This window comes from Camelina sativa, chromosome 9 (genome assembly GCF_030686135.1).
Source record: "Camelina sativa cultivar CO46 ecotype springtype chromosome 9, ASM3068613v1".
NCBI classification, from domain to species: Eukaryota; Viridiplantae; Streptophyta; class Magnoliopsida; order Brassicales; family Brassicaceae; genus Camelina; species Camelina sativa.
Genome location: NC_141888.1, coordinates 41,355,755 through 41,378,739, shown reverse-complemented (window position 1 = coordinate 41,378,739; position 22,985 = coordinate 41,355,755). Strand labels below are relative to the sequence as shown.

The 22,985-nt window shown below is 33.8% G+C and overlaps 2 protein-coding genes and 6 pseudogenes across 3 annotated transcripts; 6 read left to right on the top strand and 2 right to left on the bottom strand.

Annotated features, from left to right (window-relative positions):
• The first annotated feature begins 5,679 nt into the window (after positions 1–5,679).
• On the top strand, positions 5,680–11,337 carry LOC104714417 (phosphatidylinositol 4-phosphate 5-kinase 8). Of its 2 annotated transcripts, none has more exons than XM_010431772.3 (10): positions 5,680–6,064; positions 6,416–6,743; positions 6,871–7,929; positions 8,156–8,323; positions 8,799–8,964; positions 9,219–9,329; positions 9,418–9,605; positions 10,259–10,419; positions 10,613–10,778; positions 10,891–11,337. In XM_010431772.3, exons 2-10 carry the CDS (start codon positions 6,733–6,735, stop codon positions 11,168–11,170), a joined length of 2,310 nt encoding a protein of 769 aa, XP_010430074.2. In that variant the 5' UTR covers positions 5,680–6,064; positions 6,416–6,732; the 3' UTR covers positions 11,171–11,337. The 2 variants fall into 2 exon arrangements, with proteins under 2 accessions (XP_010430074.2, XP_010430075.2); XM_010431773.3 differs by having other exon boundaries at positions 5,718–6,064; positions 6,423–6,743.
• A 505-nt stretch (positions 11,338–11,842) lies between these two features.
• Positions 11,843–12,465, bottom strand: LOC104716008 (agamous-like MADS-box protein AGL97 pseudogene; annotated as a pseudogene).
• A 1,037-nt stretch (positions 12,466–13,502) lies between these two features.
• Positions 13,503–14,277, bottom strand: LOC104714416 (uncharacterized). The gene is made up of 2 exons (XM_010431771.3): positions 13,858–14,277; positions 13,503–13,775 (listed from the first exon to the last, which is right to left on the bottom strand). The coding sequence occupies exons 1-2, from the start codon at positions 14,058–14,060 to the stop codon at positions 13,535–13,537; spliced, it is 444 nt and encodes a 147-aa protein (XP_010430073.1). The 5' UTR covers positions 14,061–14,277; the 3' UTR covers positions 13,503–13,534.
• Positions 14,278–15,367: 1,090 nt separating this feature from the next.
• On the top strand, positions 15,368–15,931 carry LOC104716007 (putative F-box protein At1g58090 pseudogene; annotated as a pseudogene).
• Positions 15,932–16,051: 120 nt separating this feature from the next.
• On the top strand, positions 16,052–16,519 carry LOC147939347 (putative F-box protein At1g58090 pseudogene; annotated as a pseudogene).
• Positions 16,520–17,795: 1,276 nt separating this feature from the next.
• Positions 17,796–18,391, top strand: LOC104716006 (putative F-box protein At1g58090 pseudogene; annotated as a pseudogene).
• On the top strand, positions 18,385–18,887 carry LOC147939346 (putative F-box protein At1g58090 pseudogene; annotated as a pseudogene).
• A 2,835-nt stretch (positions 18,888–21,722) lies between these two features.
• Positions 21,723–22,947, top strand: LOC104716005 (putative F-box protein At1g58090 pseudogene; annotated as a pseudogene).
• Positions 22,948–22,985: the final 38 nt, after the last annotated feature.

The window sequence follows — 22,985 nt, the reverse complement described above, 5'->3', positions numbered from 1 at the left end:
TCTTACTTGACCATATCATTCATGGCCACTCAATATGAGTCCACAACATGTGTTCATTGTCCTTGACACATACAATTCTAAAAAAAAAAAACAAAAACAAATAAAGAGCTCAAGATTCTGTTGGGCCATTTCATAGGACACTTGTCTTACTCGGTGCTTCTTGAAGAATCCTTTTCAAGATCATGAGACTTACTGCTCTGAAACAGAGATGTCCAAGGCTTTCTTCATAAGTACACCAAACAAAAACGTAAAATGCAAATAATATCTTCGTCGAGAGCATATGATTAGTGGAGTAGTAGGTAATACAGAATGATTTATTTATGAAGATATTCGAAGCCCATTAATCTTTAGAAACCATAGCGTCATTATGATTAATGGGTTTAATAGTTTAGTTTTTATTTTCTTGTGTCCGAAACTATACATTTTGACACAACCAAGCTTTACCGGTAGAAGATTAGAAGAAGCATCCCAAATATTACTAGTCTAACCCCAATTCTAATCTTTTGCCACATGATATTGTAGAATAACTCATAGCTATAAAGATTATTTATGCAAATACTCGAAACTATAAATCAAATGCATGAATCATCAAACCAATTAAACTTTCTACTATAACTGACATAGTTTTATCTGTCTTGCCAGTTTTTTTTTTTTGGTTTGGGTTAGTCTATCTTCTAAAACTTTATTAGTCTTAATACCAAATTAGTTTACAAAACCAGGTGTTTTGAATTATATATATGTAAAAATTATGAATTGATTTAAACATTATTTTCGGTGTATTGAAATATTGAAATCTATAAGCATATATTCAAAAATGGGAGGCTATGACCATATTGACCTACTGTTTTAGTTCAATTAATTTTTTTGTCAAACAATCGACAATGATTATTTTACTTTTTATTTTGCAAAATATGATTTTATATAGGGATCTATTATATATTCTTTAGAAAAAAAAAAACATAAGAAGCCCGTCGTGCTGGTTTTGGCCCCGATTAAAAAAACAAAATTTTACATCGTTTTCAATTTGATTTCTCTTTTGGTTTCCTTAAGGCAATTTTTGGTTGACTAGAGAGAGAGATATATAGAAGAAAATAGAGAATGAGGGCAGAGATGCATGAATAAATGATGAAAGTGATGAATTAAAAAAAAAGGACGAGAGGTAGAAAAAGAGAGATAGTTTGATGGATGATAGGTGATGTGACATTGACAAATGATAGAAAATATTTTAAAAAGGAGAAAAAAAAATCTAATAAGTTTCTTTTTGGTGAATTTGAAGAGGTAATAATGGCTAGGGCCCTAGTAAAGGCAAACTTAAAAGTATTATTCTCTTAAACAGTTCTATGTTTCCTGTTATTATTTTTTAAATTTATTCTAAGTGCAACCTCCCTGTTATTTAAATATCTACTTTCTGCATTTAATTATACAAAGTGCTTGTTATATAACTCAATTTTAGAAATATTGTACTATCATTAACTCGAGAAATTGAAACCCTCATAGCATAACTAGCATTAAAAGCTTAATAAATGTCGACAGCTTTGTAGATTCGCGTCTAATCATAAGCTCAACTTTTGTGCTGACAAAGATCCACTATGCAGTCTTGAATTGCGAATCCATAAGCTCAAAGATTGAAAACCACTATGATAAAAAGGAAAAATACATGTGTTGATTTTTTAGAGATGGGTCATCGTGGATAGGATCGATTCTTCGTGTGGTGTATGGGGAACGAATCAGATCCATGCAGAGAGTTAACTAGTAAAAAAGAAAACTAGGTTAATGATAGCTTAAAAAGATAATTAAAGAAGGTAATTAGATCTTTGATACTTAGCAATGAGGAGTACGGCAAGGAGAGGGACAAATAAAAAAGGTAGAACAGAACAAAAGAAGGGCCACACACCACTTTTTTTTTTGGCTTGTCTCGATGTGCGTTACGTGACAACCACATCATCTCCTATTTTTATTACTTTCCTCTTTAAAAAATCACATGCAATTCTTCTGTTTTCAATTCATTATTTCGTCCTTTTTGTTTCAACAACTATTAGTATTACTGTTCTGATTTAACCTGTTTAGACTTTTAAAGCAAAATTCTCTCAAGTTGTTACGATAATTGTTTTCACAAAAGGAATATTGATATTTGTTTACTGTACATACCGTTTACTTTTTAGAGTTTCGTCTTGTTCGTAGATATATAATTAATGTCTACTAATAAAACACAATGTAAAGAATTTCATTTTGTACAAACTGCAAATTTTGAAAGAAAAAAAAGCACATAGAGATTTTATGGACGAGTTGACATAAAGGAAGTAATACATTATTTATGATGATCGTGATATTATTTTGTATGTCTCTTCGATGATATCCAAAAGAGAAGTGTTTTTTTAGAGAAATTTCCGTAAAACATCACTTTTATGGTTTGGTTATTTTTGTGATATACCAAATTTTAAAAATATATTTGAAAAATCATAAAAATATTTTAGAAAGGTTTCTAACTTTTGATTTGAAAATTCTTCTACAAATGAATTAGGATCCATTCTAAAATATTTAAAAGTTTATATTTCTACAAAGTCAAAATCTTCTCCACAAATCTTTTACATTTTTGCCATAGAATGACCTCAAAACCAACAAAAATTGGTCTTTGTTTTGCGATATTTTCAGTACAATATTTTTTGATAGAAGAAAATTATAAGACGATTTGATATAAGAGAAGAGTGTAATTTTATTTCGCTGTGGCATTTCATGTATATTTCTGAAGACAGCTACTGCCTCATATAATTTTAGACATTTCAAAGTTTTTTATAATGATCAATTCTTGTTTGGTTTCTAGCTATTTCTCATAGACGATGATGAGCAACCACAACGCTGGATTTCGTTTTCTTTTGTACTGTAGTTACGTATAGTTTTCTCGCATGCGATGATGAGCGACTCTCATGAGTTTACAAATTTTATAATTATAGCTTTTTTAGAAAGTTCATTGGATGCTTCGAACGTTGAACAAAACAAATCGTGATAAAGAAACTAAAATATTCGTAAGCGTCGATGCTTGTCTTCTTGTGTTTGGCCATGTTAGGTTGAGTCCAGATTTTTCATATCTGTATTCATACCAATTACACCATCCACCTCTATATTTTAGATTATATGTTCCTATCAAAATATCTCGCGGCGACAGATTTAAAATTCAGGTTCATGTTTCGGGTCAATCGCATTAATTTCAAACGAGTTTTGTCTTAACACGTATACTTACGGTTAATTATTACATTTTTTTAGTCAACTAATTGCCAAAAAATATTTTTGGACCTACTCTAGTAATCAACCTCGCCACGATATCATCGAATGACAAACAAATATGTACGTATGCTAATCCAAAAACCTATAGTAAAACGTTGCTAAAATATTTTATGATATAAGCATTAATTTTTGTTAACCTAGATCTGGATTACATTATTGTGCAAGAAGCAACATGAATAAGTTCAACTCATATATATAGCACATTCAACTTCTAAGAGATTCTAAAAAAAAAAAAAAAACGTACATCATATGCAACATGTATCATTAAAAATATATATACGTCATTTGTTTTAGGTTTAGGATAAGCATGACATGTTCATAAATTTGGCTAATATATATGACAACCATCCACTGATCCACTGTTGGATAAACATGTCTTTGTGCAAGTCCCCGTAATGCGATTCGTGATCTAAATCTCATATCCGACTTTACGTCATAAATTTTTTATAATTTATCTTTCATGGTAAATTAAAAATAATAAATCCTTATATCATTTTAATCTGATTTCCATATATAGCATTTATATATATACAACATATTTTTCATCAGGGCAAAAAATCGCATTGATCATATTTTAAGAAATTATATGACGATGAATGATATCTTATTTCTTTTATATTATTTTCTTCTTTGTCTTTTAACTCATTTTTCTCCCACTAAATCTCATAATCAAAATACTGATTTAATTTGAAAGTCAGAAAATCATTAAAAATAAATATATATTGACATTTATAACATATTTGTTGATTGTATAAAAAATTGCTTTTTATGTTTTCAACTTGCTATGTCGATCTAGATTATTCATTTGTTCTCTACCACATTTAACCAAATGCAAATAATATATATATATATATATATAGCTTTATCTAATAATTGCAACAAAAAGAAAGAAAGAATACTTATTACCTAAAATGACCTGATAAGTACCTAACATCTAACATATGCATGCACCATGCTATATGTATATAGTCCACAATATCATATACTCCTATGATCATATTCAAATCGTGAAAATCGTATTATAATTATTATTTCGTAATAATAGGCCGACTCTTATATATAAAGTCAAAGGAAAATACATATATATATATATATATATATGTATATAGATACGTCATTACGATACTGATTGGAATTGTATTCTGCATATAGATCATAGATGTGACTCCCCTGGGTGTGTGGAACTGTGGATTGTGGAACAAGGTCGTAATGAATTAAAATACAAAAATACAAATAGATATGCTTACCCTAAAGTCTTAGAATTGATAGCGTCTGTTTTGATCAAAGGGAAAAAAAGAATTTATTGATTTATGTGAGTTAATTAAAACCATCTAATTTGACTGTAGTACGTATATATCTTTTTATTAATGGAGAAACTACAGGAAGATGCCAGAAGTCCAAAACTAATCTCAAAATTGGCTATAAATTCTATAATAAAGCCGACCATAATGATATAGCTTACCACCTTGTTTGTTTATTGTTTCACACTTATTTTTTGATACACTTATAAATTTTTTTTTCTAAATTGTTTTACAATTCGTTTCTTATAATCCTAGTTTTCCAATTTGTATGAATGTATACATTTTTTCTTAATTCTTCACAATCAAAAAAAAAAAAAAAAATGAGAGGACTCTAATCCTAGTTTCCCAAATTTAGCATGAATGTATACATTTGTAGAGGTTATATTTTCTTTTGCTATTCAAAACGTAAACATGCAATTACTAGTCAAAATAAAAATGTGTGGACTCTATCTATATTTTCCCAAACTTAGTATGAACTACTTAACTGCTGAATCAAGCTAAGGGGAATATGTTTTTTTTTTTTTTTTCAAAACTATATACCAATATGTAAGATAAAACAAACTCATAGAAAAATAGAAATCAAATTCAAACCATCAAGTACATATTTTAAATATAATTTCATAATTTGAAATATAGTGGTTTGTGTTAATGTCATTGATATGTGTCACCGTCTTATATTGCACATGTTATTGAGTAAAACAAAAATAGAAACAGAGAGCAATACAAACGTAAATGTGGTTTTAAACATACAAATTATCACTGACAAAAAACTAATGATTGACCAAGAAACTATCATAAATTAGAATATGAAGATACATTTTCTTTAAATTAAATAGCATAAACATTGTACCAGCTATAGACTGCTTAAAAAAATAAATTCTATGGTGTTAAATTATTGAAAAGACAAGAGATTGTTCGCAAATAATACTAAAAAATATTTAATTTTGATGAAGAGTAATACAGTATATATATAATAATAATTTATTAACTTAAGAGAAAAAAATAGTGATATTTATAATGTTTAAAGAAAAAGAAGAAATATGAATTTTTATCTTTATCAGGCCTTTTCAGTCTGAACCGTACAATCCCCAAAAAAGAAAATGAAAACTGCAATAAAGAAAAGAAAAAAATACTTTTTTTCGAAATTTTACAAAATAAAAAGAAAAAAATTAGAAAAACAGATCGGAAAAAAAAAAAAAAAAAAGTAGACTCAGAAGAAGACTGAAGAGAGAAGGGGGGACTTAGCGTGCATGGGAACTACATTTATTATACAAAGAAGAAGACGAAGAAGAAGAAGCTATTCTCCGAATTGAACCAGAAGCTTCGAGGTCTCTCTATCAACAACATAGGAACAAGACGACGAAGACTAATCATCCTTTTACAGCTCAATTTAGGGTTTCTTCCTCCATCATCTTCTTCTTCTTCTTCCTTTTGCTTCTTCTTCTCCAGCTTTCAGGGAGAGATTCTAAAGCTTCATCCCGGTGAGTTATTCTTCGATTATCTGATTTCGATTTCTTTTTTCTATTTGGTTCTCTGTTTCTTCTCCAAATCTTTTGTATTGTTGTTGTTGTTGTAGCTCGTTTTAGTATTTTTTTTTCTTCTTCTGGGAATTGAACTCGAGATTTCTGAGTTTTACTCTACTTCAGTGATTTGTTCTCTTTGTCTAATTACTTGTATAATTAATCGGATTAAGGCTAATACATGAGCTATTTTACTAGCTCTTGTTGGGTTGAGTTGCATTGTGCTCATAATTTTGTGGTCAATGTTTGGCAAAATTGGAATTATATGGTTATATCTTGATTTTGAGCTTTTTAAAAAAAAATTATTTTTAGTGAAAAGGGATGCTTTGAGAAGGAGGAATGAATCTTTGGTGAATGCTAGCTCCAGGAGGAATCTGTCATTTTCAGCACATTTTGTGTGGAAGCATCTGAAATAAGGGATCTGAGTGGCAGAGAAGTGGACTGTTGTTCCATCAAGTCCTAGTTGGATTGGTTTATATCTCTATTGTGATTTGAAAACTCAGAGTTTCTGAAGTGATCTCAACTCTGTTAACTAACGTGCTCTGAGATTGATGGATTTGAACCTGGTAAGGCATCACATGTAAGGTTGGAGGATACTATGTTCTGAAAATCACCAGATCCTTGTCAAGATGGAAACAAGGTGTGTGTCTGTGTTATTATTCTTCCCTTTGTCAACAGTACATTTCACCATGTGACTTCTCTAGTTGTTTAAAAAAAAAAAAAAATCAATTTCTTAGATCTGGGGGTGTAATTTTATCTTTCCTCAGGGCTGGAGAGAGAGAATTCTCAAATGGTGATGTTTATTCTGGTCAACTCAAAGGAACACTTCCTTATGGGAAAGGAAAGTATGCGTGGCCTGATGGAATCATCTACGAGGGTGATTGGGAAGAAGGGAAAATATCCGGGAGAGGTAAACTCATGTGGTCGTCTGGAGCTAAATATGAAGGGGATTTCTCTGGGGGATACCTTCATGGCTTTGGCACATTGACTTCTCCTGATGGATCTGTCTATGCTGGAGCATGGAGAATGAATGTTAGGCACGGTCTAGGTAGGAAAGAGTATTGTAACTCGGATGTATATGATGGCTCATGGAGAGAAGGATTACATGATGGCAGTGGTAGTTATTCTTGGTACAATGGAAACAGGTTCATTGGGAACTGGAAAAAGGGTAAAATGGCTGGCAGAGGAATTATGAGCTGGGCTAATGGTGATCTCTTTAATGGGTTTTGGTTGAATGGTCTTAGACATGGCTCTGGTGTTTACAAGTATGCTGATGGCGGTTTTTATTTTGGAACCTGGTCACGTGGTCTTAAAGATGGGAGTGGAGTCTTTTATCCTGCTGGAAGTAAACACCCGTCTCTGAAAAAGTGGCATCGGCATTTTGGTTATGATGACACTGGTAATTTCCTCCTATCTCATAATTCAACAGTAAATATTGATGATTTACGGAATTCGAAAGCTGTGTCACGAAGTCTTTCTGAGATAACCACAACAAGTGGACTGGCGAGAACTTCTGAGAGGTATCCTGATGATTATTGGAGCACCAGTGATCCTCCACGAGACTTTATGCATCACGGGCCCGCATCCAAGTCTGCACGGTCTGTTGATTCTGGTCAAAGTGAGGCACGGGATAAGAACCCTATTGTTTTCGAAAGGGAATACATGCAAGGAGTTTTGATCAAAGAAAGAATTATGAGTTCTATCGACATGTCACACAGAGCTAGGCCTTTGAATCTTACTAAAGAAGTGACAGTTAGCGCTTGTGTGAGCTTTCTAGGGGGAAGGTGGAACCATTATCTAATGCTTAATCTCCAACTTGGTATCAGGTAAACAACCAATTTTAATAGATGTTAGTTATCAAAATGACAAGAGAGCTTTATTGAAGTCACTTCTGAACATTTTCTTCATTTTCTCATATGATCTTCTCAGTAGCCTAACCACAGTAATTTCTGCACACTGTGACTTGATTAATGAGTCAGACCAGAATACAAACAGTCAGACCATGCTTGTAGTAGTTTTTCTCTTACCCAACAAATCTTTTCAAGTTCACAGGTATACTGTTGGGAAAATTACACCAGTGCCTCCGCGGGAAGTTCGTGCCTCTGACTTTAGTGAAAGAGCCAGAATCATGATGTTCTTCCCTAGAAACGGTTCCCAATATACACCTCCGCACAAGTCCATTGATTTCGATTGGAAAGATTATTGCCCTATGGTTTTCAGGTAAAACTTGTTTTTTATTCCGCTTATTCCAGAAATGCTTTTAATCAGCAAATATAATAGCATACTAGGCCTCTCTCAGCATATGTATCAATAGCATAACAGATCTGTATCAATACGTCGATGAATTTGGAAACTGAACATCAATGTGAAATACTTTTGTTAAAGATTTAAATGTTGAAGTGTCTGCTAGGTCTCCAAACTACTGATCTTTATTAGATAATATCTTTTGCTTAAGGATCTTATCATGGTCAGGGATTTTGATATTTGTTAACCAAAACAAGTGGGTAATAAGTCTAAAAGTAATAATCTTAGCCAAATAGAAATCAATTAGATAAGGTTTAACAACAATGTCTGTGGAATGATGCTTTTTTCAACACAAGATGATTCTTTTACTCATTATCAACGCTGTTCTTAGTGTATTCAAGATTACTTGTTCTTTCTAGTTATTTACTATGCATGGTTTGCAATGGCATAGGAATTTAAGGGAAATGTTCAAGTTAGATGCTGCAGACTACATGATGTCTATCTGTGGCGATGATGGCTTGAGGGAAATTTCGTCCGCTGGAAAAAGTGGCAGTATCTTCTACCTTTCTCATGACGACAGATTTGTGATAAAGACACTAAAAAGATCTGAGTTAAAGGTTTGATAGAACTAAACCAAGCTTTCTTCTTTTCTTGCTTGTTGTAAGCATAGTAGTGGTTTGGGTATATTACAAACCCTTCTTGATATTTGGTTAGGTTAGCTGATTCATGCTCCTTTTCTTTTTCTTTTGTTGCATTTTTAGGATGCATGTGACCTACCTATAGATAGTCTAGCCTCCTTGTATGTATTTTTCTTAGTATATCACATAATCTTATGTATATGTATGACTGAGAGCATCTCTTTTTCTAATAGGTTCTACTCAGGATGTTGCCTAGGTACTATGAACATGTAGGGGACTATGAAAATACGCTCATAACAAAGTTTTTTGGAGTTCACAGAATAAAACTCAAGTGGGGTAAAAAGGTGATAACTAGTCTGATCTCTTTTATATATTAGTTAATTCCATTATATTTCATTTCTCTTTACCATGAGCTTTGTGCTTCTCTGACAGGTACGATTTGTGGTCATGGGGAATATGTTTTGCACAGAATTGAAGATTCATCGCCGTTATGACCTAAAGGGCTCAACTCAAGGGAGATTTACAGAAAAGAATAAAATTGGAGAAAAAACTACCATGAAAGATCTTGACCTGGCTTATGAACTTCATATGGACAAGCTGCTGCGAGAGGCTCTCTTCAAGTGAGTTCTCTACTCATTTTTTTAATAACCCTTTCGTCAGTTGAATGATATTTTAGTTATACATTTGCTACGGAACCTCTAGGTTTTATGTGCCATTTGTATCTATTTTCCAAAGTCTGCATGCTGCAACCACTTACTGTTTCTGAAATCATCTAATGATCACATCTCGCCTGTCGCAATTTTCCAGCACTTATTCTGTTGAATATGTGAGGGATGTGTCATGTGGAAATTCAAGTTTTTTTTTTTTTTTTGGGAAATCTCATCTATAGAAATTGTGTATATATTTTTTAGGGGAGCAAGTTCTCATTGGTGTTTAAACTTATTAAATCCATTTCTGCAAGACCTGACTGATAGCCTAGTGAACCAACTAGGATTTAGAGAGTTATACAAAATGTCTTACTGCCACTGCTGTCTCCACGCATACCATTATAAATGAGATGTTGCTCTGCTTTTCATGGTTTCAAGTCTAGTCTGCTAGTGAATTTTTTTGTATGATACTTCTCCTGTTTTTCATTAGCTTTAACTTGGATTCTTCATTATTTTTACATTCTTATGTTATCCTGATTGCAATCGTAAGGACATTAAATTGCTGTAATTTTCACAATTGTGTTTGTCTAATTGTTTATGGAACCTCGTTGTTTCCCACATGGCAGGCAAATTATTTTAGACTGTTCCTTCTTGGAATCTCTTCAAATCCTTGACTACAGTCTTCTCTTGGGATTACATTTTAGAGCTCCCGATCCACGTGCTGATATCCTGGATCCTCCCATTGAAATGTCAGATCAAGAAAGTGATAGTGATGCTTCTGTTGACGGTAAGCCTCAATTCTCTAAGAGACTATATATCTTCTTAGTTTAGGGAGAATAGTCATTCACTCGCTTAGATAAATCAGGTGATCAGTTTCTTACTACACAGTAGTTCTAGTGCTCACACATGGAGTCATTGTAAACTAGACTACATGTCATGGATTTGTGTCTCTTACAGTTTTTTGTTTTGTGTTTCATCAGTCAGCTTGCCACGTGAACCTTCCAATCCTCCAAAAGGACTATTAATGGTTACTCACGAGCCCAATTCCGTTAATACCGCCCCGGGTCCTCACATTAGAGGTAGCACACTACGAGCATTCTCTGTTGGCGAGCAAGAAGTTGATCTTATTCTACCTGGAACTGCAAGGTTAGTCACTTCCTGCCAAAACCTAACTTCACTCCACAAGATCACAGTCCAATATCCTTATTTCCAGTTTATGAAAATTTTCCTCAACCATACCTTTTGGAATCAAATTCAGGCTCCGGGTGCAGTTAGGAGTGAACATGCCGGCTCAAGCCCACCACAAACTCGGTCAAGACAAGGAGGAGCCGGGAACAGTCGAGCTATTTGAAGTGTTCGATGTGGTTGTATACATGGGCATCATTGACATCCTCCAAGAGTACAACATGAAGAAGAAAGTGGAACATAAATGCAAATCGATGAAATATGATCCGATGACAATTTCAGCCATCGAGCCTACACTTTACTCTAAGCGATTCATCGATTTCCTCCTTAAGGTATTCCCAGAAAAAGCATAGAGAGATAAACAGATGATGATGGTTCATGATCTGGCTCGGTTGATTGATAATATTCTTTCCTGTTCATAAGCCATAAAATACTCCAGAGGGATCTGGCTCGTAACGTTCTTATTCATATGTACACTAACATTTAGGATCTTATGCTTTAAAACAGTTTTCGTGTATTATTGTCATGAGTTCACTCTCTCACTGTGCCTCACCATTTAGCTACTGCTAAGGTGGGTTGAGGATAGATATGTATAATGTACTAATCACCATTTTTGAAATAAGATTGAATTTACAAACAAAAAAAGATATAGAATAGGCCAGTTTAATGGACTAATTAATGGACTAATGTATAAGAAGTATAGATAAATTTCAAGCTTATTGATCCTCTTTTCTTCAGGTTACCTTTACAAGTTTCTAATCTAACTTACTGGTTGAGCAGATACAAATCGGTAACATTCTAACCATTAGGGATAGATTAAAAAGGCAGGAAAAAAACTTCCAAGACGATTTGTGTGTTTTTATTTTATTTTATTGTAAACATGCATAATCGTTCGTTCTTCAATTGTATTTGGTAGCATGACTCCCCAATCAAGGAACCAAAAATATATATTAAAAATAATGCACCGCTATAGCTACGTTAGATATTATTAAGCTAAGCCGGACATGTTGCATAAAGAAAGATGATCACATCAAAGGATCAATGTTGAAATCAGTAAAAAAATCATCGAAGTGTAGATTATCTTCCTCGTTCACCAACAAAGTACTTGCAGAGCCAGAAGACTCTCCTTCCAATATGTGATTCTGATTCGTTGTCGTCTTCGTCTCGTCGTTACAAATCATTAAACGTCCATCTATTTGATTGCTCTTCACGGCATCATCTAACCGGACTCTCGCATTGTTCAACATCCTAGAAACCGCATCGACGGCCTCTCTCAACTCGTCCACGTTCTCCGACATGTCAAAACCTTTGTCTTCCCACCAATTAAACCCTAACCCTGACCTGTTCTGTAATTGGTTTGCTGAAAGTGGATGCTGGTCTTGGAGCACAGAGGAGACAACTTGATCGACAGAGGAGTGACCGAAAGAGTAGAAAGAAGCGTGAGAGTTGGAAGAGAGAGGAGTCGCCAAGATTGCGATTTGACTGTTGGGAGAGAGGCGGCAGAGCTCCGAAGCTTTACGGAAGAGACCGTTCCTGCGTTTGGTGAAAGCAACCGTTTTTGCGGATTTGTTTTGGATTTCAACAATGTCAATCTTATGCTTTTTGCCTCCCATATTGAAACAATGTTACAAGAAAGAAAGCGAATTACACAGACAAAGATCACAAGATTTGTTTGCAAGCTAGCTTCCTCTCTTTATATTATTATACTAATAACTCTCTCTTCTCATCTTCCTTTTTTACATTTAGTGTGTGTTACCATTATGGATGATTCCCTTATTCAAATTTTCCATAATCGACTGATTCCGAATATTACCTTTTTTTTTTGTACACAAAGAAAACTCTATTTGAATTTATAAACTATGGGTTTGATTGGTAACCAAAACAAAGCTTTATAAGTGATACCGCTTTCAATTTTTACCAATCATAACAACTTTACCAAAAATATTATTAAAATCTTTACTCTCAACTTTTTTATACAGCTTTTATGTACACATCTTTCTTACAGTTTTGCACTATTCTTTAACAGATTACACTTTCAGCTTACAGCTTTTCTGTACAGCTTTGACTACGTTACTAATCAGACCCAATATTTATTCTCGTGCGGGATGTTTCACATTCCCTCACCAAAACCCTTAAATCCTAGACTGTTGTTTCTTGCGCACCAACAAACAAAATGTCTTCTTTCTTTCTCGTGTTTTTCTTTTGGTAACTTCGGTTTAAAGGTTTGTTTACTTAATCAAAACCCTAATAAATTTTTAATTCCTGTTCCATTGCATTTTTGTTAAAACTTTGATCATTTGATGTTAATGTGTGATCTTTTCGTAAGTATATTAATTACATGCCCAGCCATTCAAAAATTAAAAAAGAAATTGATTTTTTTTTTTTTTATCTTGTTCTATACAAGTAAAGAACAAGTGACTGCTATCTTCAATTGGTTCATGACAGAGGACACAAGAAGAGTCGATACCAATTACTTCTCACCCCTACCACATTTTTTTTAGGACTTCCTATAATCACATAAACATATATATATTGATTACAAATTACAAGGACATAAACTACATCTATTATTCATAATTCTTTAGCAAAATTAAACAACCTTAAAGATATGTTTATCAAAGGAAATAATTATTTATTTAAAATGTTTTTCTCCTCCTAATAAATAACATGGGACCAATGCTTTCATGTGATATCGCGTCATCTTATCATATTCATCATCAAGATGGATGAACCTTATTCCCAGCTGCAGTCTTCCAAGCAGATCTCATCGACGCAGCCGCTGATCCCATCGCCGCCGCAATATGCCGTTTTGCGGCGATCGTCGCAGCTTTCTCCATTAGGTTCCCAGTTCTCCTAGCAGTCTCTGCTTTCTCCTCAAGCTCTTTAAGCTCAGCCGCTTCCATCATCTCCATCTCCTCCAACGTTCTCCGATACTCCTCCATCCCCCACTCCATATCCCTACAAAAAGAAACAAAACACCATTGAAAAAGAATCAGATCTCTCTCTCCAGATCTATGAAGATTAAAATTATTATTATTACCGATCGAGTTCGAGTTCGGCTTGAAGGAGAGATTCTTCAGCTTGTTCGAGTTCTTGTTGCTGTTCGGATTCCAAAGCTGCCCAAGCTTTGTAGGAATCGACTTCGAAGAGACGCATGAGGTCTTCGATTCTTGAAGGGTCGAATGTTTTGTCGACAAGGGCTTGATCGGAGAGGAGAGTGAAGTGGTGAATTAGAGCTTCCATGTTTTTTTTGGTGAATTGAAGATCGGAGATGAAAGTGAGAGAATCGAATGATTCTTGTAATTTGTGGAATATTTATTGCAACAAGTGGGATATGACAATAATGTAAGGCAAATAGAGAGAGAGAGACAGAGAGAGTAAAGTTTTAAACGTTGGGGATATTTGACGAATTGTCAAAAGTTGAAATGATTGGTGAGTGGTAAAAACATGTAAAAGTGGTAAGGTTACCATTAGTATTGTGAAGACCGTTACGTTAGCCAACCTAAAGTATTAAGTCACTAATTAATCCAAAATAAAATAAAAAATATATGATCATATTATTCTTTTTTTTTTTTTTTTTTTTTTGGTTTAGCAAATCATATTTTTTAAACAAGATAAGCCACCACCACTGCTTTAGCCAACAAGATAATAAGTTTTCTTAGGATTTTTATTTTACAATATTTATGTCATTTGTTTAGTACTTGTTGAAATTTGGGGTATCCAATCAAATATTTTAAGTGATTTGTGTTAAAATAACAAATCATATGTTATTCAAACATGATTTTTAAATAAAATCTAATGAATTCTAAAATGATTGAACTAGTGATTTGAATATCAACTTCAAAACCTATTGTTATTGAAAAATTAATCTCATCGGTTTTGGAAAAAATACGTGAGGAAGATATATAACGATTTTGAATATAAGATGAGACTAGTGTAAAATTTAGTTAATTGCCCTCTAGTTTAATTATTAGTTGCACTAGTGTCCCACACTAAATATATGTCTGCATCCGCCCCTGAGTCCTGGGGTGATTGCTCACATCCAAAAATAAAAAATTCATGAGTTCGATCCATATTTATTTGGGGGCTGTGTGGGTGCACAAGTCAAAAACCGTTATTAAAGAAAAATCGAGAGACGACAATTGCAACTATGAAGATGAAATCATCTTTAAGACAGAAATTAGAGAGCATATATACGAGATTAAAGACAAACGAAAAGAGTTATTCAAAAAAAAAAAAAAAAAAAAAAAAAAATGCGTTAGACAACACCAATAGGCAATAAGCCTACGACATTGCAACCTCCGATCGATAGCCAACAATAGCATTACGGTTTAAGAGAAGGAATGGGTAATTTTAACCGTAGGATGCGATTGTTTTTAATATAAACCGTTGAAGTGTTTTTCTTAACACGCTGATGACGTCGACCGACCCTAAACGTCGGTTTGATATTTATTTATATATGATTTATAAGTATACCATATTAGTCGAATGCAATAATTTTTACTCTATATACATTTATTTTTCTTCTCCTTTTACAAAGAAAAACCCTAATGGTTCGTACCAAGAAAAAGAAAACCCTAATGGTTCGTACCAAGACAAAGAAAACCGTAGTGGTGCCGAGAAAGCTTCCATTAGATCTGGAAGAAGAGATACTCGTTCGACTTCCACCTCTATCTCTTGTTCGCTTCAGGTCCGTTTGCAGAGAATGGAAAGCTCTATTCAACAGTAAGAAATTCGCCAACAAAAACTTTGCTTGCGGTCGCCCAGAAATCATGTTACATACACATTCCGATATTTACTTGATTAACGTCGATCTCAACGACGACGATCCAACTATTAAAGTGACTGATTTATGCATTAATTTACGCCATGGCGGTTATCATGTATGTGGGATCTGCGATGGTCACGTCTTCATGTATTCTGATCATGAAGGAGGCTTGGTTTGGAATCCGTTGGTGAGACAGGCTAAAAGGATTGCCAAGGATGATCATGAATGTGGCAGAGATATGGGTTACGATGGTAGAGACACCGAAAAGAGTTACAAGATTATTGGAGAGTGCGGTACTAATTTGGACCGTAGAGTTGCAGTCTTGGAATTTGGAACCAATGAGTAATGGAAGGTTACTGATGGTACTCTTTCTAGCGAAGAGTTAAGCTCAGTCTCAGACTACTCGTCTAGGGTCTCCCTGAATGGAAATTTGTACTGGACAGCTCATAAGTATCCCGAAACTGGTGAGTATTTCATCGAAATGCTCGATTTTTCTAAAGAGATAAGAAAGATCTTTTGTAAACTACCGTGTGAGGGGAAAAGAAGTGGTGACCATACTCGTGACCTATCGATTTACAAGAGAGATCGGTTTTCAGTGTTACAACAATCCAAAAGAACAAGAGAGACTAAGATTTGGGTTACAGAGAAGAAAATTGGTAATGGGGATGATGGAGGCGATGTGGTGTGGATTAAGTTCATGACTGTGTCAAGACCTGACTTCCCCGAGGTAATTTATCACATGTCTACAAGTTACTTCGTGGATTATAATAACATCTATGGAAAGAGCTTCGTTCTGTGTTGTCATAGCAAGAAACCTAAAGAAGCTTGGGTCTATATTGTGAGGGGAGATCTATGCAAAAAGATTAAGATCGATGGAGTGCATTGTAGGTTTGGATCCTCTGTCTATGTTCCCAGTTTGATCACTATTTCTTGAGAGACATTCGCTGAAGCTAGTGAACAAGAGAAGACGTTTTACTAGTTTAATTTCCATTGTTGTGGTGTGTTTATTTATTTATATGATTTTTAAGTCTAAATTCATTATTATACAAATTCAAACTGAACCAAACTCTGTATATATGTAGACATCTAAACAAAACCCCATATCCACTCAACATCACTTTTATTTTATTTAAACAATATACGAACCTATATAGTACGATGCCAATCCGACGCGTGGTGCCAGAGCGAGGATCAGCTCTAGAGGGCGTGGCATCGCACATGTTTGGTTTAAAAGGCATCCTTCGACTCATGTCTCTGTTTCATGCTGATTTTGAAGCTCTCTTACGGGCGATGGAAACTGCCCTTTGTCTTTTGTCTAGGCTATACTTCTATCCGTTTTGAAACAGATTGTTCGGAAATCTTGAAAGTGATAGTTGCGAAGGACGATTGACCCGCTTACGCCACGTAATTAGAATTCTTTCATGTTCTTAGATATTTCTCTGATTTTTCGATTCATGTTATCCCTCGAACTAATAATGTATATACCTTAGCGAATTTATTTTTCGATTCATTGTCTATCCCGCTCGCGTGTGTAGAATTTATTTGATGGGGAAATCAGCTGGTGCACATATCTCTTCTTGTGCTCTCTTCGAACTAGCTATTAAAGAATCAAGAGGGCAGAGCATCTCATGGAGTGTTTTTTTTTTTTTTCAGGTTTGAACTCTCTGGTCTCTACTTAACAATATGTCTCTCTGTTCTCTGTCAAACCTTCGTTGTGCTTATACTCAATGCTTTATGTTCTTCAATGTGATCAAGCCATCATGGTTTCTTTCGTTTCAAAGTCATAACATTGTGTATTTGTTTTACTGTGATCAATGCTTGATCAGTTTTGAATCGGTTTTTGATGAAGCTTGGCTGCCCTTCTGTTATTGCTGTGATTAATGTGTACAATGAGTTTGCGTTGAGTCTGATCTTGAATGAGTTGAATGAGTTTTTTGTGTTAAAAATTCTTAACCCCAAGTTTAGAATCAACCATTGGACTCATAAAATTTCAAAGTCTCTTAATAAAGTTCTTAACTGAACATTTTTCAAAATTTATAATAAAAATATTTTTAAGCAATTTTGTTAAACGTCGGTTTGATATTGTTAATATATAGATGATTTGTATAATAAGTAAATAAAATATATAGAGAGAGTCGTATCGTAACCCTAGTATTTACTCCATACAAGTATACTTTTCTTCCCCTGCTTCCTTTACACCAGAATCCCTAATGACGCCTCCGAGAAAGCTTCCATTAGATCTGGAAGAAGAGATACTCGTTCGACTTCCACCTCTATCTCTTGTTCGCTTCAGATCCGTTTGCAAAGAATGGAACGCTCTTTTCAACAGTAAGAGATTCGTCAACCAAAACTTTGCATGTGCTCGCGCAGAATTCATTGTAAAGACACATTCTCATATCTCTTCGGTAAGCGTCGATCTCAACGACGATCCAACTATAAAAGTAACTGATTTATGCTTTGATTTACGCGGTCGCCATTATTATCTCTATGGGATATGCGATGGTTACTTCTTCTTGGAAGACACTAGAAGAGAACGCATGGTAATTTGGAACCCGTTGCTGAGACACACTAAAAGGATTGCCCAAGATGATCGGGGACGTGATATGGGTTACGATGGTAGAAACCCCGAAAAGAGTTACAAGATTATCGGACAGTGCAGTTCTACTTTGATCCGTAGAGTTGCAGTCTTGGAAGTTGCAACCAATACGTGGAAGGTCACTCATCGTCCCACTTCTCCCGGAGAGTCATACTCACGCGACTCGTCTAGGGTTTACCTGAATGGAAATTTATACTGGACAGGTTATAAGGAGCCCGAAACTGCTGGCGAGTATTTCATTGAAATGCTTGATTTTTCGAATGAGATGATAAAGATCTTTTGTAAACTACCGTGCGAGGGGAGAAGAGCTTCTTCCCGTATTCGTGTCCTCTCGGTTTACAAGGGAGATCGGTTTTCAGTGTTACAACAGCGCATAAGGACAAAAGAGATTAAGATTTGGGTGACAGAGAAGAAAATTGGTAATGCCGACGATGGAGGCGATGTGGTGTGGATCAAGTTCATGAATGTCTCAAGACCTGACTTCCCCATTGTACTTGATTATCACAAGTCTATAAGTTACTTCGTGGATGATAACATCTATGGAAAGAGCTTTGTTCTGTGTTGTTACAGCAAGAAACGTAAGAAACCTAGAAAAGCTTGGGTCTATATTGTAAGGGGAGATATGTGCAAAAAGATTAAGATAGATGGAGTGAACTGTAGGTTTGAATCCTCTGTCTATATTCCCAGTTTGATCACTATTACTTGAGAAACTTCCGCTGAAGCTAGTTAACAAAGAAGAAGTACTTTTACAAGCTCTATTTCGATTGTTGCCTTCTTTTAAAAAAAATATATATTTATTTGTTAAATTCATTATCTATAAAGGTTCTATGAAAATTGGAAAAATATAAGGATTGTAATCAGTTGGGGATTGTCTAAAGATCGAACTTTGAAAAGCTAACATTTGTTGATCATGGTGCATATCCTGATTATTAAGAATGTACATGTAATGAATACAGCGCAAACGTCTTCTTGTTTATCTTTACTGATGGAGTTTTGTAGATTTTGTTTATTTTGGTGCAACCATATATAAAACTTCTAGACTAAGAATGCATTAGGATGATTTTGCAATATGCATTAGGTTTCTACAATCCCCTTTTAATAAAAGGGAAGTACACAACTTAAGTTTTGTAGACTTTATAAAAAATATAAATGGTTACAAATGCATACTAATAGGTTATATATAGGATATACTTAATCCTATACACTTCATAAGATAACTTTTTGTATATAGATAATAAATAATAAATCCATAAATCATGGAGTATATAAATAATAAATAATAAATTCATAAATCGTGGAGCAAATATATCACGGAAATCACAACATAGTTATTTGAAATGATCACTTTTTTAATAAAAGAAAAGTACACAACATAGTTTATATTATTTATATTGTAATATAAAATAAAGAGAAGTACACAACATAGTTTATATTATAGTGATTAAATTATATTATTTAATTTAAAATTATAATCGCGGAGTTATTTCAAATGATCTTTTTTTTAATAAAAAAGAAGTACACAACATAGTTTTTGTAGACTTTACATTTTTAATAAATTATAAATGGTTACAAATAGGTTATAGATAGGTTATAGATTAATTCATATATTAATGGTTACACCTAAATATTGGGTGCAACCTTAATTGGAGATATTCCAAATTGATAATTGATATATTAATGGTAACAAATAAAATCATGGATCTTCCAAACTGTATTTTCAGAAGATTTTAGTCATATATCAAGTTGTTTCCAAAGATCTTTAAACACAATATTACAAATTTACTTTCCACAGATTTTATTGATAAACCATAACGTTCAATAAAAATTAGGACCGTGCTAGAGCACAGATTGAATTTTGTTTTTATATTATAATTTTAAGACTTACATACTCAAGCACGCGTTAAATTTTTATATACTCTAGCACGAAAGCTGTTGGACACACTCTAGCACAGATTAATAATTTTATATACTCTAACACGAGTTAAAATTAACAATATAAGACTTACATAATATATTTACATTCCATGAATAATATTTACAATAAAAATTGTTTGCATGAGTTGCATCCAAATAATATTATAAACAATTACATATATAATATTTTAAAAATAATAAAATGTATTTCAACCCGTGTTGTAGCACGGGTCCAAATCTAGTTACTGGAATAAAGTACTCAAAATAATCAGATTTTGCACCAGGTGCATATGACATGGATGCTGACAGATATTTTCAACTGAGAGACAACAAAAAGACTCACAAACTTCAATAAGAGTCTAAGACACAAACTAGGGAAAGAAAACCAAATATTCAAAATGGATAAAGAATACACCACATCTAAACAAAGATTCTCATCCCACGGAGAAGTTGTGAGCTCTGTCCGGTTTAAAGGTTCAAAGGCACCCCTATGGCTAGGATGTTAACAATTCCAAAACCAATTTGAACTCATTTTTTCGCCAAAACAGTTTCCTCTTCCAATCCCTTATATATTAATAGGGAAGTATTTTGAGAAAAATGCTTAGGTGTCGTCGCTAGAGAGCTCCTACACTTTTTAGCAATTTACCCTATTTGGTAATACTATTTACAATATATGTCATTATATGTTTAACCAAAAAATAATAATAAAAGATGTAGTTAAATCTCTCTTTTTTATGTGTACTATATTTTGTTAACGTGTACTTTTAAAAACTTTTAAAATTTAATATCTAATTTTATTCATAAAATAGTTATTCATCAAATAATATACAATTTTTTTTTCCCAAACACTAAAAAAAGAAATGAAGGTAACAATAAATCAGCAATTTAAAAAAAATTTGGACTTAATAGTACTCATATATTTATGTTTTATGTAAATGCATATTACACTTCTTAGAAATTCTAAAATTTTTAATATATCATTTTATCTAATCATTTGCCCTGTTTCAATAAATTAGTTTTTAAACCACACAAAGGACACCTTGCCATTAATAATAACATTTTATCAGAATTTTCTCGACTACGTTAAAACTTTTTCGCGTTCAAAGATTTTAGCGGGTGAGACGTATTTTAAATGAAAAGGAAAATTTGAATTAAAAATACTTTAATTACATATTACATTTGTGGATATTAATTCAATAGTTATAATTTTAATCATAATAATTTTATTTAAATTGATTTATTCCGCACATAGTGCGTATTGTTACCTAGTTAGTTTTAAATTAGAATCCCTTACTTTTTTTTTTTTTTTACAGCTATCGTGTTTGTTGTTGTTGCTGTCTTTTTTTCATAGATTTTTCTCGTCTTATTTTTGGGAATTTAATGAAAAAAACCCTCAACAATTTGGGTCAACATTAATAAGTGATGAGCCCATTCACAAATGGTTCAACTACAGGTAATAAGCCCATTAATAAGTGATGAGCCCATTCACAATAAGTTCAATTAACGTCGGCAGATCCTAAACGTCGGTTTGATATTATTAATATATAGATGATTTGTTTAAGTAAAAATATATAGAGAGAGTCGTATCGTAACCCTAGTATTTTACTCCATACACATTATACTTTTCTTCCCTGCTTCCTTTACACAGAAAACCCTAAAACCCTACTGATGCCTAGAAAGCTTCCATTAGATCTGGAAAAAGAGATACTCGTTCGGGTTCCACCTCTATCTCTTGTTCGCTTCAGATCCGTTTGCAAAGATTGGAACACTCTTTTCAGCAGTAAGATATTCGTCAACAAAAACTTTGCTTGCGCTCGCGCAGAATTCATGATAAAGACACATTCTCATATCTCTTCGGTAAGCGTCGATCTCAACGACGATCCAACGATAACAGTGAATGATTTATGCTTTGATTTACGCCTTCCCCATTATTATTATCTCAATGGGATATGCGATGGTTACTTCTTCATGGAAGACAGAAGAGAACGCATGGTAATTTGGAACCCGTTGCTGAGACACACTAAAAGGATTGCCAATGATGATGAGATATGTGGCAGAGATATGGGTTACGATGGTAGAAACCCCGAAAAGAGTTACAAGATTATTGGACGGTGCAGTGTTAATTCGACCGATAGAGTTGCAGTCTTGGAATGTGCAACCAATACGTGGAAGGTCACTCATCGTCCCACTTCTCCTGAAGAGTTATTCTCACGCGACTCGTCTAGGGTCTACCTGAATGGAAATTTATACTGGACAGGTTATGAGGAGCCCGAAACTGGCGAGTATTTCATTGAAATGCTTGATTTTTCGAATGAGATGATAAAGATCTTTTGTAAACTACCGTGCGAGGGGAGAAGAGCTTCTTCCCGTATTCGTGTCCTCTCGGTTTACAAGGGAGATCGGTTTTCAGTGTTACAACAGCGCATAAGGACAAGAGAGATTAAGATTTGGGTGACAGAGAAGAAAATTGGTAATACCGACGATGGAGGCGATGTGGTGTGGATCAAGTTCATGAATATCTCAAGACCTGGCTTCCCCTTAGTACTTGATTATCACAAGTCTATAAGTTACTTCGTGGATGATAACATCTATGGAAAGAGCTTTGTTCTGTGTTGTTACAGCAAGAAACGTAAGAAGCCTAGAAAAGCTTGGGTCTATATTGTAAGGGGAGATATGTGCAAAAAGATTAAGATAGATGGAGTGAACTGTAGGTTTGAGTCCTCTGTCTATATTCCCAGTTTGATCACTATTGCTTGAGAAACTTCCGCTGAAGCTAGTACTTTTACAAAGTTTAATTTGATTTCTATTGTTGCCTGCTTTTTTTTTTTATATATATTTATTTGTTAAATTCATTATCTATATATAAAGGTTCTGTGAAAATTGGAAAAAT